We start from the raw sequence: 19,333 nt of genomic DNA on the forward strand, positions 1-19,333 counted from the left end.
AACAGAAATAACACTATGACTATAAAAAGAAATTACTTTTTCTGTCACCCGCCAAAACTTCCAATTTTCTAACTTCATAACGTGAGACAAACCAGAATATTATTTTAAAAAATACATAGTTCTAAACTAAGTGGCCTAATGAATAACAGGCAAAGAAATCATTTATCTAAAATACTACTTAAAGTTTGTTAAGAGTGCCATAAAGACAGAGTCTCAAGTTACTGCTTTGTGGTCAGGTCATAGATATACTTTGAAAAGCATCCGACTGTTAACATTACACTGAACTTAGATGTGCAACTCCACAGACCCTATGTGGACTCAAATCTCAAAGCCTGAGCAACAACCTAAGGCATAGAAGGTACTACATCAAGCAGTCTATGCTTATATACTGCACTGGATTTTGAGAAACTCTCTAAAACACAACTCAAACGGATAGGCTGAGAGAACATTACATATTTTAAAAAGTTAACTTTTTTCGTGTACTGCTGGAAATATAAATCTGCTAATAAAGATTCCAAGTAACTATTCTTATGAGAACAATCAGTAGTGTTAGGTGATCCCAAAGATCTTTACATCTGATATGAATTCTAAAAGTGAGAATAACACTAAACAGACAGAGGAAAGATCACTACCCAGAGAGACTCCTTAACCAATACGGGCATCTCAAGAAAGACACTGAAACTTTGTGTCCAACAATTAATACTAGAAATATTCCAGTATTCTAGTTTACTCCACAATAGCACTCACTGAAGTACAATCAAAAAGTTGTATCTCCAAAGCTTCACTCTGTGAGAATGAAAACATTTCAGATAAGGATTTTCAGATAAAAATTAAAAATAGAAATCCTCATGCATAACAACAGAGGCAATATTTCAAGTAACGCAGACGATGCATTTGCTTTATCTTTGCAGCTTTAGTTACAATCTTTTTTGCTTTTCCTTAGCTGTGGTAATATACACGGTATTACCACTACCAAAACCCACTAAGACATTCTCAAAGCTTTGCTCCAGCCAGGCTGTGAGCACCAGTATGAGACTTGGTAACATGACACAGCACAAACAGGGGAAGGCCTCGTATGTCAGATTCAGCTCACCTTAGTGAGGAGGAATTATTGAAAACAGACTAAATCTGGCAATACTGGCACTTGTACCTCAATCACAAACTTGAACTATACTCAAAGTTGAACAAAAATGTACATGCAGTTGCATTATATGTACTTTTTGTTCTGAGGCAGGATTTTTAAATTATCCATTGCATACTCAAGTACAGAAAACGCCAAGCTAGCACGACATGCCTGCACTCCAAACATGGAATTAAGGGTCCCCATTAATTCTTGCCTCAAGTATTAAGACATGGCAAAGCATGCCAGATTCCCATACGTTATGGTTGAAAACCATAATGTACATGTTAGAACTAGGAGAACATGCACCAGCACATAAACTGAAAAATCAATGAAGCACATAAACGGTGCTCAATAGACACTTAAATGATTATTTCAGTTCTGTGGTGAAATTTCTTCAATAACATTTTAAGATGTGAACAAGGACTTTGTACTATTTCTAGGCAACAAACTTAGAGAACAAACACATGGTCATCACACAAGTGAAATGTGTGTGATGAAAAGAAAAGAGAAGAAAATACAGTAACATCTGTCTTCATTTTGCTCTTTTATGCCTATACAGAAAGTAATAAATAATTTCTAAAAGCAAACCCCATTTCTAATTGCTCTTCTGTCAGGAAGAAAAAAGGCTATCACAATAATAAACTTTTTTTAGCACATCTTTACAGGGAACATTACAAATTTTTACACAACCATAGAACTCCTAAGAGATGTGGAAGCTAAAGGTATAAATGGGTTTGAAAACACACAACTGCAGGAAGACCATGTTTAATACCCCCTTCTGTCTTCTGGATGTCACCAGTGGAATCCCTTTACACTGACCTTGTTCCTTTCACTCTTTCCCCAAGCATTTATCAGTTGCCCCATTTGACAACTGCAAACTCTGCTGCAAAGACATTCTGCCTCAATTTGTACAACAATTTTCACATACTTAAAACATCCATTATTATTTCTATAATAGTATTTTTTAAATCCACAATAAACATAAGATGGTGTGTCATTTGGGAGGGGGCTTGGGTGCTTTTTAATAGCTAAAGTTAATGTCAGCATCCAGTCACAGAAAACAATCTGCATTGACCCTTCTGAATTCCCATTCAAACCTGGATACTCCATCCCAGGTGCAGAATGAGGCACTTGCTCTTGTTAAATTTCATGTGCTTGGTGATTGCCCAGCCCTCTGGTCTATCCAGAGCTCCCTGCAAGCCCTCTCTACCCTCCATGGAGTCCATAGCTTCTCCTATTTCTTTGAAATATTATTTTTAATACCAGCCGAAATTGCATTTCTGTCTGTTTAGACTTCAGAAAGACTTCAAACAAACTTTTGTTTACTTGTTTGGGGGAGGGGGTGGTGAGAAAGATACCTTAAAATGTATAAACTAAGAAGAGTGGTGGTGGTAGAACTAAAAAAAGCAAAAAACTATTTTCAGGCACTAGTGCTTCTGGCTGACTGAAGATTAGCATTCTATGTTTATATCCTGCTTCCAATATTATGTTGTTTAGTTCACTTCCATTTACACAAATAATCAATCATGCCTCACAGAAAATAACATTTTTCTGGCATTGACAAATACTTTTCTCCTTCACTGAAAGTGAACATTGCCACAGCCAAACGACCTATTATAGTTTCCGGAATTATAAGGTAGGAAAACAATTATGTGAATTAAAGTAACAAAAAACCATGCAGAATTTACTTACTAGATCAAGGGCAGAGCCTCCACCTAGATATTCCATTATTATCCATAATTTTGTATCCTGCAAAACAAAAAAAACAATAAAAAAGTATTAAGGTAAAAAAAAAAAAAGTAACTTAAGTGAATGGGATTTATTCTGGCTTTTTTGCTGAAGAAACTAGCTGTAGTTTTGAAACACCCCTAACATTTAGCTGTTCCTCAAAAGTATCTTTGGATTATTTACTCAAGAGTGTGTTCATCTCTGTGCATGCATGTTTTCAATTTAATTCTGTTCCTCTAAATTAAAAAGAGGAAAGCTACTTCCCATTTCCCAATGGGTAAGAACACAGAACTCTGAAGTTCATTACTTCCAAACAACTGATGCATACCTCGTGTCACACTCAAACTCACTCCATGGTGCCTCTCTTTTGTACTGACACCACTAGAATATAGACAGTATCTGGGGAGAAGAAACTTCTCTTTAACCTCTACAAAAGAGTCAAGCAGCAGAAGGAAACCTCTTGCCTTTGTGCTGACTAGAACCAGCCAAGTATTTTGAGCATATTAACTCCCAAGAGCCATCCACCTCTGTATTCTTATCACATTTCTTTGTGCATTTTTCCAAGTGTCTTCTGAGACAAGAAAGACACTGACAGAGGCCACTCAGTGAAAATGGAGGAGAATGCATTTTCATTTTAAAATTCCAATTATGGACATTCCAAATATCAAATAATAAGTGTTACATATAACATATTTCCTTTCTTTACAAAATATTATCTCGATTTTGTTGACTATCTTTATTTGTACAGATACCTCAAAATATTTTCTTTAGTAAGCTTCATTTCTATCTGGTTTGAATTGAATTCTAATTTATTCTTCATATTTCTGCATTGTTTCATTTTCTTGAACAGGAGTAGGTTTCCTCCACTAATGTGTATGCATCTGTTATATAGTATAGAATTTTGCACAGTTGTGCTCAAGAAAGATGAAGCAAAGTAGTAATAAAGGTTGTTTAAGATGACTATAATATTTTACTAGCTTCAGCTAGTAAAATAAAAGCTAACAACAACATCAAGCTACTGTATTCCTAAGGAAAAGTTTGGTGCATATTACAGGACTGTTTAACACAAGATACACAATACACTGTGCTAAGAAAGAGACTGGACCCAATCGTTTCTTTCCACTGTTCGCAGCACCTTTTTCCCAAATACACAAAGAGAAGCAGTTAGTCAGCTTTTCCTTGCAGTACCAGCCTTAATACACACAATAAAGCAAAGCCACAAATCTACCATGTAGCCATTCAAGTGAAATTGCTGCATAAAACACACTGGTGGTTTAGTGTTTTTTTAGACTATCAAGTTATTTTAAGCTTTGTTAGTTTCAACTCTATGGTATGTACCAAACTTTCACAAGACCTCTAGCATAATAATATAGATGTCTCCCAGAGCAAGGAGCACATAAATAGCAACAATATTCATTTACTTTGTCCTACAGAATAAAACTTCCTGTAAAAATAATGGCTCACAGCCAGGGCAGCTGACTCTGAATTCTCATCTCTAAGGATGGATTCAAATTTTTAGAGAAGTGGTAAACGTACTGCAGGACATAACTTCTCCTAAATCCTGAGGGATTAAAATTTTAGTCCTTAGGACTCACTTAAGTATTTTAGTCATTACTATATCTATAGTTGCACTGCATCCACCTCCTCTCTGGACTCAGAATGCACCTGCTGTAGGTAAATGTGCATTTTTCCTACCTCCAGTTACACATACCATACTATTTTTAGATAAGACCCTGGATTAGAGCTCCTTCATCATCCACTATTTTTAACATACAGATTCAGCTAAATTTAGATACCTTTCTTCAGGAATCAAGTCATGCTATTTCACAAACACAGTCTTGTTAAAAATATTTTAAGAGAGCCAGAAACACGTTTTTTAGGAAGAAAGACTAATTTAAAAATATAATCTATCTCAGTATCTACAGACAACATCCTGATAGTGCTTACTTACTGCAGACATCACAAATATTCCAAGAACTGTAACTCATCTTGACAGAGTCCCTTACAGTACTGAAATACTTGTTTTTCTGCTAAAAGTTTTTCGTATTTTTCCTGTCCATTCAAGGCTCCAGGTCCTAGCAGTTCCAGAACAAGAACATTTCTGAGACGTGTCTTATAGTGAGTTATCCTAAACCTGATCAAAATGTTGTGTTTATATTTTGGTTCAGTCTGATAAAATGTGATTAAAGCTACATGAAATTTCCTGAATATTCAAAACTTGCACTTCATTTTAACAGTAACTTAAACACAAACATGTCAACTGCATCACTACGTCCTAGTTCTCTGGAAATGCCCGCATGGGAAAGAACAAGGTAAAGGAAGCAAATAAACCCCTTGACCCAAATATCCACACCACCTCACCTAGAGGTCAACAAGAGATGCATCTTCCCTTTTCTACTATCTCAATTATCTCATGGATTTCAAGAGCTAACAACTTGAAATAAGATATAATTTCCCAAAAGAGGAACTCTCTAGAATGCTAGGTACCAAATTCTCCAGCTGAAAACTAGAAATTAGAGGTAGAAAATAACTAACAAAAATATTTAAGAATGTAATTTTAATTACATAGTAACACAATTGTACAACACAATTACACTACTACACGTTACATTACTCATAGTCCTTTAAAATAATCATTTATCATTTCAGTTATTTTTCTAGTTCAATTACTCTTTGCTCTTGAAAATTTCATCATCAGCTGCCTGAGGCCACATGTCTGAATTTACAATACAAAAGCCAGTGATCCAGTAAACTCAGTAATTCTACATTTTAAAACAAGTGACGTATGGAAATACAGTTAAAACACACACACACACACAACTGTATCTGTATCCCAGTGCAAAGCCAAATAATAGCAATCTATTACAATTATGGCATCTTTTTATCTGGACCCTTATATTCAAAGTTATTTTCAATTCTCTATGGTCCCCCCTTGCCTCAGAAGTATTACTGAACTTCATTGACGGTTTTGGGGTTTTATTTTTAAAGTTTTCATCATTCATATGAAGTATCTGAACACATTCATATGATGTACCCAAATAGATTTAATTACTATGGTAGCAAATCTTACTACCACCTTTCCATAATTCTTGCTGGAATTTTTTTTTTAGCTTTTTTATACAGAATCTGCATACACTGCTTAACAAGAAGATGCAAATAAATCCGTTTGGTGAGAGAGCTGTAATGAATTTCTCAATATGTATTTCATCGTAGAACCAACAAGCTATATATACCAACTTTATGTCTGTGGGGGCTTGGATACTAGGTATCCCCCAAAAGCACACTGTCACTTCCTTTCTCACATGGATATGGGAGAGAGAATACTGCAAAAGGTTCATGGGGTGAGGTAAGAACAGGGAGAGAATAATCTCCAGTTGCCCTCATGGGCGAAGCAGACTAAAACTGGGGACATCATTTTAGTTTATTACCAGTCAAACCAGAGTAGGATAATAACAAATAAAACCAAATCTTAAAACCCCTTCCCCCTGGCCCCTTCTTCGTCGGCTTGAATTTCACTTCTAATTTTCTCCACCTCTTCCCCACAGTGGAACAGGGAGATGGGTAATGGGGATTGTGGTCAGCTCATCACACATTGTCTCTGCCACTCCTTCCTCCTCAGAGGGAGGACTCCTCACGCTTCTCCCCTGCACCCACAGGAGACAGTCCTTCATGGACTTCTCCAAGGTGAGTCCAAGGCTGCACTTCTTCATGACCAGATCCAGTGTAGGTCCCTCCTATGGGGTGCAGTCCTTAGGAGACAGCCTATGGGTCTCCCACAGGGTCACAAGTCCTGTCAAACCTGCTCCAGAGTGGGCTCATCTCTTCATAAGGCCAGAGGTCCTGCCAGGAGTCTGCTCCAGTGTGAGCTTCCCACAGGGTCCCAGTCTAACTCGGGCACATCCCTGTGTGGGTGGTGTGGGTCTCCTCCATGGGCTGCAGGTGGATCTCTGCACTCCCACTGAATCTCCATGGGCTGCAGTGCCACAGCTCTCTCACCATGCTGTGCACCAGGGGCTGCAGGGGAATCTCAGCTCCAGCATTCAGAGCACCTCCTCCCCCCCTTCTCCACTGACCTTGGTGTTTGCAGAGCTGTTCCTCTCACTTACTCTCACTCCTCTCTCCAGCTGCAGTTGTGCAGTTTTTTTCCTCCCTTCTTAAATGTGTTATCCCAAAGGCACTGCCATAGTCGCTTACAGGCTCAGCTTTGGCCAGCAGCACATCCGTCCTGGAGCCAGCTGGCACTGGCTCTACGGGACTTGGGGAAAGCTTCCAGCAGCTTCTCACAGAAGCTGCCCCTGTGGCCCCCCCACTACCAAAACGTGGGCATGCAAACCAGAGAGAATGCCTTCTAACAACAGCACAAGGCCAGCGCAGCACTACTATTGACTTTGGCATCACCACAGCAACGGGCCTCCTTCTTTCCTGAGTATCTCTGGCATGCTTCACATTCCCCAACACCTGTTGTCACTTTGCTTTTTAAAGCTGCCCAAATTCTTTTTTTTGCTTGAACTTCTCACCCTCTTCGGTATATATTCCCCTTTTTCTCACAAACAGAACTCCAAAAGCACTAAATTTTCTTCCATAGCCTAGATTAGTAATTATATATTACACGTAACCACTTATACTTTCAAGAAGATGATACATTTATATCCTGACACTAGCAACATTCAGTGCTCCATTTCAAGATCTGAAAAACGACCAGTTTTCTTCTTTTAAGCATCAGCCACAACACAGCATTGAATCTTCTTCAAAATACATGAAGCCATGGTGAGTCATCCATCCAAATTTAGGATTATTATTTCTCTATAAACTTAGATGAGCAGATTAATGAGGGCACATGGAACATTTCCTTTTTCACAGCAAGAACAAGAGGTTTTCCTCTGACACCATGAAACTGAGGAAAGGAACAGCTTTGGAATCTAGAAGAAGCTCTGTTAAGGGTTTCTGTAGATCATTTCCAAACTACGGTTGCTCTTCTCGAGGTCTGACTTCTGATTTTAACTCTGGAACCACAGAAAACCTTACAGCAGCAACTTCAGCTCTAATGAAGTTTCCTTTATCAAGTTACTTCTATACCATGAAAGTACTTGCAAAATAAGTGCAGACACAGTAGGTAAAGAATTTCTAGTACGTAAAAAATCAAAGACTGTACACTGGAGAAAAGGCCATCCACCAAAAAACTCCTACAGAGTCTCAAAGGTACATTTAAACTGAAATTTGAGGAGTACAGAAGACTTACAGAAACAAGTAATCAAGTTTAACATGTTTGTTTGTAAGTCCTTACAAAGTTAAAAAAAATCTGAATAAACATGGGAGAGGCCTACCTTCAGAGATGCTTTGTATTTCTTTTATGTGAAGAACATACACATTTCTTAGCACAATGATATTATACAGGAGAGACCAAGCTAAAGCAATCAACAAAAGCATGTACTGAGGAAATTGTTTCTAAATCTCCTTTCTTGTGGGAAGGAGAGACTGCAGAGGAAAATCTAATATAATCACAAAAGAGAAGGACTGGAAGGACTCTGAAGTAAGTGCACTGAATGACCTGTGCACTTTGAAAACTGTAGTAATAACAGTAAGCATGTTTGTTTTAAAGTGAAATAAAATCTCCCCACACCTATTGTGAGAAAGAGAATTTCCCAACCTGAACTCACTGTGAGAAAAGGTATTTCCCACCTTAAATTTATGGTACACAATTAGCACCAGAACAAAGTGTATTTATAAACATGTGTAAAAAGCTTGTTTAGTTATGGACACAAGCCATGTCCAAATTCCACTGAGAATCTCTATTTGCAAGCATTTAAATATATATGAACAATTACAAGCTAGAAATAATATATCTGATTGACATAACATAATATATTTTCTAAGTTGATCTATATACAGAAATTTTACCATCACTGGATTAGGAGAAAAACACAGAATATTGAAAAACTAGAAGACACAACCTCAAGTGATCTGAAAAGAACAAACTAGTACCAAAACTGATATTCACTGCACAACATGATGTAAGATAATTTGTTTAATAAACATTTCAGTTATGCCAAAGTAATAAGGGCCAGGAAAAGACTCTGATATTTAAGTACTGGTATAAATTTAGTATTAATATTCATAATTCTCCAAGCATAAGAAACCAGATTAAAAGAACCTTGAAACACACAATGCGCACAACAGGGTAACTTTTCTAAATTGCATTCCTGGTACAAGTTGTTACCATTACATGGAGATTTGTCTTCTGTAACTTTGTATTTAAAAACCCATAGAAGCCTGACACATGTAGCAATCAAGTTTTTTAAATCCTCACACTAATTCTTAAATGCTTGACTTGAAAAACAAGATGCAGACATCATGGATCTTGTCTTCCATATCTACTTTAAGCCACCTTTCCAACTGATTCCCTCCATTTTTGAAAGAAAGAAGGATATTTTCAGGATGTATTCACCCTTGTGCTTTTAACTGCATCTGAAGTCGCTGCTGTTCGTCAAAGCCACCAGGTGGCAGAATCATGTAATGCCAAAGATGCTTCCATCCACCCCACACCCCCCAAAAAAGAAGGGCCTGCCCCAAAACAAGCCATGTAACCCACCGAAGAAGCACAAAACTACCTGTCTAAAATGAATCTGAAAACATTTATCACTCCAATACCCTTCATAACCAGAGGAAGAATGATTAACCAGAGAAATATATCTTAAAGGATATGATAATTCATATACCTGAATTCTTCAAAGTGCCTTCCTTTCCTCACAGTCATCAAGCACAGCTTCAGGCACCATCTTACTTATTCACCCTCTCCTTTCAATATCAAGTCACAACTGTAGCCACTATCTCATTATACAAGATGAAGAACCCCGGTATTTGAGCTCTCATTATTTATTAACACACATGGATATTGGGAGATTACATACAAAGATACAGATCAAGCACAAAAAAATTACATTTGGTATGATGCCATAAATGACGCATTCCGGCAGCGACAGGAAATGGCATTTACATATTTGTGGTTCCTGCTCCCAAAACTTTCCACAACACTAAAGGTCACCAGCTGTCTCAAATCTGAAAACATGTATCAAGAAGTACCAAGACCTCCAAAATATTGTAAATGTCCTTTCCCTGGAGCTCATACTATCATAACAAATAATACACATACAAGAAAATAATTATTTAAGGCTTTAGAGAGGACACCTATGAGTTGATGTATTGCCATTAGATCCTTGAAATTCATCGGGATTTGCAAACTTTCCAACAGCTGACTGTTCAATTTGTAGACCCACAGATTATTATTAGAACAGATACCAACTGCCAAAATTGAGTTCTTCAGGAATAACTACAGGGTGGCTATTACTGTTATTCAGCAAATGAACAATTTTGCTAAGGAATACAATTCAGATCTACCTCATGGCCTCAATTCTTGTCATTTTTTGACTAATTATAAATGTTACATATATATATATATATACACACACATATTATATATTTTTGGCTCAATTTACATCTAATCAGAACTACACCCAGTGCTGCCATATGTTGACAGCATAGAATGAGGAGTGTAACACTATCTGCTCTTTCATTCCATTCTTCTAAGTACACAATCCTTGGAAAGGGACAGAAGGTAAGCAATGCATCTCTGAACTTCCAGCAGCCTATCCAGATGCCAGTCTGATTGCTCAATGCCATAGAATAACTCTTTCAACAGCCAGCAAGGATGTGACAAAGGATAGAATCACTGATATCAAAAGTCAGATACTCAAATTAAGTTTCTCCAAAATTCGAACACTATAGGTACCCAATTCTGTTAGTGTGAGTAGTAAATAAAGTCCTTTCCACTGCAAATGGACAGATCACTCCTATTATTCCAAAATTACAGTTCTATGGCTGTTTAACAGCTATCAGGGAAAGGCTATAATGCTTTCAAAAGTTTTTGGAATTGTCTTCACAGAAGACAAAGACAGAAAAAAATACCTTTTATGCTAATACACATCTTTCTAAGACAGTATAGTTTGTTCTTGAAGGCAATCTCAGTAAGCACTGTATTTTTTTCTCCATATCTGAAAGAACAGAAATTTTTTAGCCTCATTAACAAGGAGTAAGAATACCACCATTATTCCAACACTTCCTATGGAGCACAGAGTTCCACAGTGCAGCTAATCCTTTACTTGAACTTTTCTTTGACAATCTAATCATCTGCTAATGTTCTTTCATCTAATTCCTACTACTACAACATGAAATTATATAGATCGGTGTTTTATTTGAAAGCTATTTGCTTATGTTATTACAGATTTCATTAAGCAAAACCAAACTCTAGTATTTTCTAAAGACACTTGTTTCAAAGCACTTGAAAGTCAGATGGCATGGAAAGATGATTGTTGGTTTCAAAGAACAAGAGAAACTATTTTATGAGATAATGACACTACACATACAAAGGTTTTCTTCTTGGCCACCAAAGACATTCTCTGGATAAACTGTCCTCTCCCTCCCCACCCTGACACAACTAACAATTCATGTCTTAGAGCAGAATCTTCAAGTACTGTCCTGTTTTCTTAGAAAGGTAAAAAATTACTGAAACACCAACAGACACCATGAATTAGTTATCTTTAACCTTGCAAATTAATATACCACCTAGGGGTTTTGAGGTGTTAGAGGACCAAGAGCAGATGCTATGAAATACAGATTAACTATTAATCAAGAAAGTATGACTAATGATCTTGCCATTCCAAAGTAGATCATCTCGTATACTACTAAAGAAAACAGTTTAAATTGATTTTGCTTTCTAAATGAATGAGTTCTACTATCAATTTGAAAGGCTCCAAAGAGAAAAAATGTTGCTTTGAACATCAGCTTTCTCCAGGAAAAACTGACAATAACAGTAACTAGATTCACCTTTAAAAGGAATTCTTTAAGTACTTCATGAATTCCAGAGCCTCCAAATAATATAACACTTCCTGCCTATAGCTAGGTGTCTCATTTTACCAGAAGCAATGTCCATCAACAGACACTTTTAGACTAGAAAGCGGTCTAGCAATTCTCAGTCCTGTTTCTACTCTTCCTTGCTGAATTTCTAGAGAAGCAGGCATAAGACCAAATTTATTTAAAAATATCCCCCCACAAAAAACCAAACCAACCAAACAACAACAACAAAAATCGAACAAACCCCCCCCCCCCAAAAAAAACCCCACAAACAAAATCACCTCCACTTTCACTGACAGTAAAAGGCAGACCAAATGAAGGAAAGGAAAGTTGCCTTTGTTTCCTTCTCATCTGCTCACAGGGAGGGCAATCCATTAATAAACTACATCTGTAATATAGTTTGTCTTAAAGGAAGAGAATGAACCCAGTAATATTTACTGCAGTGCACTACTGCTCATGCCAGCACATTCAGTAATGTCTTGTAGAGATAAGAAAGACGTGTCAGAATAATTCCCAGCAAAAGATCTGTAGTCTTCTAAAAGATTCCTTCTTTGAAGTTGATTTTTTTTTTTGCCTTTTTGAACACCAGAAGAAGACGTATAGAAATAAGACACTGTGATAAGATTGCATATTAAGAAAAAAATCTCAAATTCCTAGAGTTAAATAATGTAAGAAGTGTAGAAGATTACAAAAGAAAATTTTCCAGCAAAACTAAGGAAGCTGACTACTGTAAAAGAATCATAGAATAATCTGAGGAATAAAACCACCAAACACAAAAAAAATCCTCCAACCAATAAAAACCAACAACCAAGCTTCGTTTGAACACAGTCAAGCAAAACTCAAGCTGATTTGATCTATCCGCAAAGTCAGGACCTATAAACATTTTAATTATTCAGAATATCCATGGGCAAATCTCTTCCCCATATGTAAGTGTAGAATTAGGCATGATGTTATTTTCCAGGACAATTCACTTCTTTACTACCTCAATATATTTAAGTTACAATCTACAGAACCTTTATGCTTATGTGGTAGAGCCCAGTAAGAATGACTAGATGGCGGGTATTAAAAGTGCTCTACATAATCAGATACCTCTTATTTAGGTTTGAAGAAGTCAGTCCAACAGCTAAGTAATATACTCTCATCATAGATGGAAAAAACAAGGCAAAATTTTACAGGACTTACTAATAGATAAAGCTTAAATGGTCTGAGTGCCAACTATACTCTCCAAATCCACCCCCCCTTCAAAAAAAAAAAAAAAAATTAGTACCTGTTCAGCAAACATATGAACATCTTCACTAATGCCCAAATATTCCCACTAAAAGAAAAGAAAAAAACCAACACAGCAAAACCCCTAGAATGTTCTTCCTTATGATGCCAGTCATATTCTTAGTTTTCATATATAAGAATATACTGGAATATACTATAATATATATATATATATAAAATATACATGATATATATAATATACTGGAATAAGAATGTGAAAAGAAAGATCTAGAGCTGAGTATTCATACAATTCACCTGATCTAGGTGGAGAAGGGGTGGAAGTCACTCCTTGAAAGTCGGCTTTTACAAAAAAATAAATTTTAAAAAGCTACCATGGGCATTTTGTGTTTAAATTTATGATATCAAAGTAAACTTCTGTTTATTTTAAATTGCTTTCTCCACTAAATTACTTTTCCATAGGCATTTGGAAGACTGTGCTTCATGTAGGTAGCAACTCTAACATGGAAAAATAATTCCTAAGGACATATTTCCCTCAAGGAGAATAAAATCCAGTAATTTATTTCTACAGAACTTTTCTGGAATAATGCTCACTAGAAATTCAAGCACACAAAGACTTGGGTGGAAATCATCTGGATATAAAGCGATAATTCAGAAACCTATTTTAAAAACAGGTTTAAAACTGTGCTAAGTAAGCAGTGTTTGGTTTTGATTTCTTTTTGTTCTTCCTCCAACTTTAACCTTAACAGTCATGAATTGAGAAAAGCTCAAGTTTGAACCTCATCCAAAATATGAAAACAAAAAACTAAGGGAACGATGGGAGCATATGTCTGAGTTATACCCCAGAAGTGTAACATATCTTTTTCCCTTCCACTGGGGGCACATTCTTAGGCAAATCGACAGCGACGGACAACTTTGGGAATCTTAAGGGGGCTGCAACCAGCTGATTAGACCCCATAGATTTCTTAAAAAAATTGTCACGAAGGAGCCATGAATGATGGCAATGCTATAGTAAAGAATATTACCTCGCTGGGGTGCAGGACTGACAAGTATTTTGGCTGGGGAGCGTTTCTGAGGCGCTTACCTCCTTTGAAGTCTCTTGGCGTCAGGATGAATGCTAGCTGTCCTGGGGCTGCCATCCCTTTGAGGGGAGGGAGATACAGATGAGCCCAAAGGTTCTCTTCTAAACACAAGTCCTTACTGCAAGCTGGCCAAAAGGTCCCTGCAATCAAAGAAATCATTGTGGTTTTGCATGTGGCGCATTTATGTCCTTTAATCAAGGTTTGTCAGCCATCTAACATGTTCAACCACAAAGGAAAAAATAAAGGCATCTGCTGGGTAGCCAATGCAGAACAGAAACTAAGTAAAGAACTGTTCATTCCAGTTTGGACTCTGTGAAGTCCATGAAAAACACAGGTAACATGATACTTCAGACTAAGCAGAACCACCTCAGTACACAGTATTTTATGCATGAATACATGTATTAAAAAAGCTGTTTGCATTTGGAATCATTCTCCAATGCTCTGAAACTCCTGCCTTCTTCAGGTCTCAAGAAAAAATGTCACATTTTAATTCCTAGACATACATACTAGTCAAGTCTACTATCTAATGCAGCAGACACGTTTCAACAATTACCTCTTGCAATCACTACAGTAGTATACAATTAATCTTTAAATGCATCCCTTTTGCCATAAGCTAGTTGTAATAGGGCTTGCAGAGCCGCTTGCTTGGAAAAAAACCCACAACAATGAATGTTCTGTCACAGTGCTGAATAAAGATTCCTTCTGCAGGGCATTTAGCAGACTTTTGTGTTTGCATGCCAACATGCTAAAGCCACAAGCTCCATGTTTTCCGTAGTGTGAGTCATCTCTAACAGCGTCCATATTCACAGCCTCCTTGGCACATTTCCTGGGCACATGCCCTTCACCATAGAAATGATTCTTTATAGCCCAGCTGTCACAAGCCTAGGCATGTCATATTAAGCACATGATTTCCCAGAGCTGCAAACTAGTGGGCGATCTGGATTTATAACTTCTACCAAAGTATATTATAGTAGAAGCATATAGACACATATTTCTTGAACTGGCTGCTCTTAGCCAGCAAATGCAAGAAACTTGGACAACAACAGAACAACAGCACACATTTCACTTCATAAAGGAATGGGTAACCACTACTTTGGAACACTAAGTGTACACGAACCCATACTCTTCCTATTCCCACCTCCCTACAGCCACTTTCCCCTTCCTCGCTTCATAACACATTGGTGGAAGAGTAAAAAATCCTGTCCCTTACAGCCACTATCCTTTTAACTTACATTTTTTATTCTTAGTGGAGCTGACAAGAATCATCCTTCCCTTCCCTGTCCACCAGGCAAATAACTACTTCATAACCGTATCTACCAAGGCATTGCCTTATGGGGGGGGGGAACCTAACTACTAACTGGGGTAGATCTTTTCCCAGGAAATCCACTTACAGAGACACAGAAAGATTAATGAGTGACTTACGTGGTCCTATGGCAATCCCAACAGACCATCTACTCACCTCTTATGAATAGTCACCAAGAAGGCAAGAAATACAAAAATGTAACCCTTAATCAAAGCTCCAAATGGAACTGAATTTTACTGAGTGAATCTGGTTATTGATGAACTGTACAAGGTCCCAAAACGGAAAATTGGAAGCAAAAGCAAATAAAGAAATTGGAACCAAAAGTAAATCAGCATTAGTTCACAGAATTCTTTATCTCTGTCTATCTTAAACCTTCTTCACTGGAGTAGTTCACATCAATAGGACACAGGGGGTTTATAATTACTCCCTCCTCTATACCAGAAAAAAACTTCCAACAGCAAATATGAGGCACACAAACCCCTTCTCCATTGCCCAAAATCACTTGCTCTAATGCTTACATCTGTTCCTGTTTAGCCGTTACATCAAATTAAATTCAAAATTCAAGTTACAGATCAGATTTACTTCATAGGTCATTGATTTAATCCCTTTTTTACCACTTACCACAATTTCCAACATCTTTTGCACTCCTGCTCTGCAGCCTATCAAGCTATAACCCTCTTTTCCTACCCTTTTGCATTCACATGCTACTAAATTCCACTACTCCCTTTACAGAACACACATAGGCCAATCCTTCTTCAAAACTCTTACTACTAATGGAGTTGTACACATGTATCAACACTACAATAGCTCAGGATGTTCAAGTCAGATTTCTGTCAAGCTCATCATTTCAGTCCCTGAAAAACATTTTTCTGGAAATGCCTTTACAAATTTTTTGCCTTTACAAATTTTACCCTGACTCTAGTTACTGGTAAAAACACCTTCTATTCACATAAATAATTTCCATACTGCCTTCCTCTTTTATGTTTTTGTTTTGTTCTTACAATTTGCTGTTTCAAGGAACTGTTGAAGGAAGCAGAAAGGGAGAAAGCTCCGTACCTCCATATGATCATTTTTATCCCAACAGTTACGCAACAGCTTAGAATTTAATAGTATAATGAAAGAACCTTAAGAACTTGTTTGAAAACACTGGCTACTGAATACAAGAACTGCAATGTTTTAGAACTAATACACTCCTTAAACCTATTCACTGGGAAACTTCCCTTTTGAAGTTCAGTATTTCTGAGTCTAACCAACTTTTTCCAAATAACAGTTTCTGAGAGTTCAACACTCAAACATTTAAAAATGCTTACCAACACACTCTGCAACATGCCATAATGTTCCCTTAAGTGTAAAGAACGTGACTCTTCTGCTTTTATACAACTATGTGCATACAGACCACATGGACACTTAGAGTAAGAAATTTGACCCAAAAATTTGTATAAATGCCAAAGTATACTTAAGTAAAAGAAAGTTATCTGAGCAATACAGACTATCTAACATTCACATTAAAAATGCAACAAAAACATAATAACTGTGTAAGTGCACCAGATTATGACAGAGGTAGGTAAAGAAGTTTTCAACCAAAATGTTTTAGAGGTTCATGAGAACATCAGATTAATAGACTGGCAGCCACCTGATGGCAGGACTAACCACATTCTAGATGACAAGCTTTGTGCCAGGAAGTCTATCTGAGAAAAAAATGGGGAACCAGCCCACAGAACTAATGCACCTAAGCCTGGGCATAAATACATACACACACTCTCTTTTTTCAGCTCTACAGTTGGCTGATGGAAGAAGCTTCATAAACAATGTATTGGCAGTGGTCTTGCATAAAACTTTAGACTAATCTGAACCATCAGTGTACAATGCTCTAATCCTTAAGATAAAAGACTTAAAAATATAAATAAAAAAGAGGTGATTAGTCCCCTGCCTACTCAGTGAGCTGAATCACTTTACTGAAAGTTCCAACAGCCCCTGTGGCTACTTGCAAGGACCTCCCCTTTGCAGCAACAAGCTTGCATCTCAATGCCATATTAATACTCTTTTTAATTATTTCAGCAACAAGGGTAGCAGTTAACACACGAGTTACAGAAGGACGTTTGACACAAGATTACATATGGTTAGAAAGCAATGCTATGTCATCCTGATCTGTATGGCCAAAATAATACAGGGCTTCATGTTACAGCTAATCTAGAAGCAAGCCATTACCAAAAACTGTGGTCCTTTTCTCTCCCCCCACCTCCCAGTTTTTAGGCCACTCGAGTCTACCATTTTTTAAATTATTTTTTTTTGCACCTGACCTAGCAGTTCTGTAGATACAGGTCAGAACTGGCTGATTGGTTAGTGTTTGGGGTTTGCTCTTTTCAAGAGCCAGGTTGTTTTTGGAAGGGATGGGAGAAGACATTGAGGAAACTTGTTTCCCAGGTGAACCAAGTCATGATGCAGCCGACAGATCCAACACAAGTAAAATGGCAGGAACACATAAGCAGGATGGGGAACAAGATACTGCTGCTGCCTATTCTTCATACCTGTTAGATCTGCCTAAAAGCAGGTACTGAGATGTGAAATTACACACATACCATATAGAGGTCAGCAATCACAGCAGTATAAAGGCAGCATTTAAGGCCATCACAAGGACAATACAAACATATTACTTCCCAAGAATGATATTTTACATTAAGTTTTCTAAATTTTTATTAAAAACAAGATCAGAATAACATCATACAGTTAAGTACTTAGACAAAATACAAAACATAGCTACTACAGGCTCTCAGTTTTCTTTGAGATATACTAGGTGATGCTTCCCAACCTTGATGTACTTGTACAGTAAGAATTATTTAGCCATAAAAGGCTAAAAGTGCAGAACTGATTACACTGATGAACAGGAAAATTCTTGAAGTCACCATTGTTTACTAGGTAGATTTTTCAACAGATGTGAAAAAATAGGGCAATATGATGCAGATTCCAGAAAGTGATAATAATCCCTTCAACTGCTGAAGGAAAATACTGGAATAACAAGTTTCAAAAAGCACAGTTCAAAACAGTACCTTTGAATAAAGACAATGTAAACAAGTGACTCTTTTCTCATTAAGGGCACAGCAAATGACTACAAGGAAAGACAGAAGTAGTAAAGACTATGGGCAACAAAGGTTCAGACTTCAAGGTAACATCTCTGAAATAAGAAGGGACCAAACTATTTTAAATATGAAAACAGGACTTCACAGCAAAACAACATGACTCTAGAAACAGAGTTTATGGGTTCTTTGGTATCCTTTTGCCTTTGTCTTATTTATGGTTACTGGGAGGGTCTATCAGTGCAAGCTTTCTACGTGTTCTTTTCAATCAGTAGACTGACAAGATCTGAGAGCCTATCAGAACCATTGCAGAAACCTTCTTGCCACCTCCTTCTGAGCTGTCCAGCCACATGTCACTTCCACATTTACTGTGGACAAATGAAGGCAACACTCATTCAACTTCTCTGCAGGCTAAAGCTGCCTAATGAGAACAGAGGGTTACGGGGCTTCAGAAGAAAAGTAAGCATACCAGAACACAGGCTGGATCACAGGAAAGTGGGTCTCATTTTGCTCTCAACATTGCCACAATAACAGAATTTGCAACCCCAGCCTTCCTCTCATTCCATCTGCAGGAATTCCTACAAGTGAAGACAATTCCTTCTAGCTTTGGTCTAGAGAATGAAGAAGGCACTCCACCACCTCAACCCCTCACAAAATGCAATGATGACAACATGGCTGCAATTATACCAGGCAAAAAGGAAGATAGTTACAGTTTTTTTCATTTAATCCTGCCTAAATGAGTCCAGAGAAGGACACTGGAGCTAGGGAAGGGGTCTGGAGCACAAGTTTCATGAGGATCATCTGGGGGAGCTAGGAGTGTTTAGCCTGGAGAAAAGGAGGCTCAAGGAAGACCATATTGCTCTCTACAACCACCTGAAAGGAGGCTGCAGTG

The 19,333-nt window shown here is 37.5% G+C and overlaps 1 protein-coding gene across 2 annotated transcripts in view; it reads right to left on the reverse strand.

Moving 5' to 3' along the window:
- STK24 (serine/threonine kinase 24) overlaps positions 1 to 19,333 on the reverse strand; it is a 54,890-nt gene that overhangs the window by 14,761 nt on the left and 20,796 nt on the right. For both annotated transcript variants that reach the window (XM_039558806.1, XM_039558878.1), the window contains exon 3: positions 2,816 to 2,872. In XM_039558806.1, coding sequence (XP_039414740.1) covers positions 2,816 to 2,872 — 57 coding nt within the window. The remainder of the gene's footprint in view (positions 1 to 2,815; positions 2,873 to 19,333) is intronic.

Source organism: Corvus cornix, chromosome 1 (genome assembly GCF_000738735.6).
Source record: "Corvus cornix cornix isolate S_Up_H32 chromosome 1, ASM73873v5, whole genome shotgun sequence".
NCBI lineage: Eukaryota > Metazoa > Chordata > Aves > Passeriformes > Corvidae > Corvus > Corvus cornix.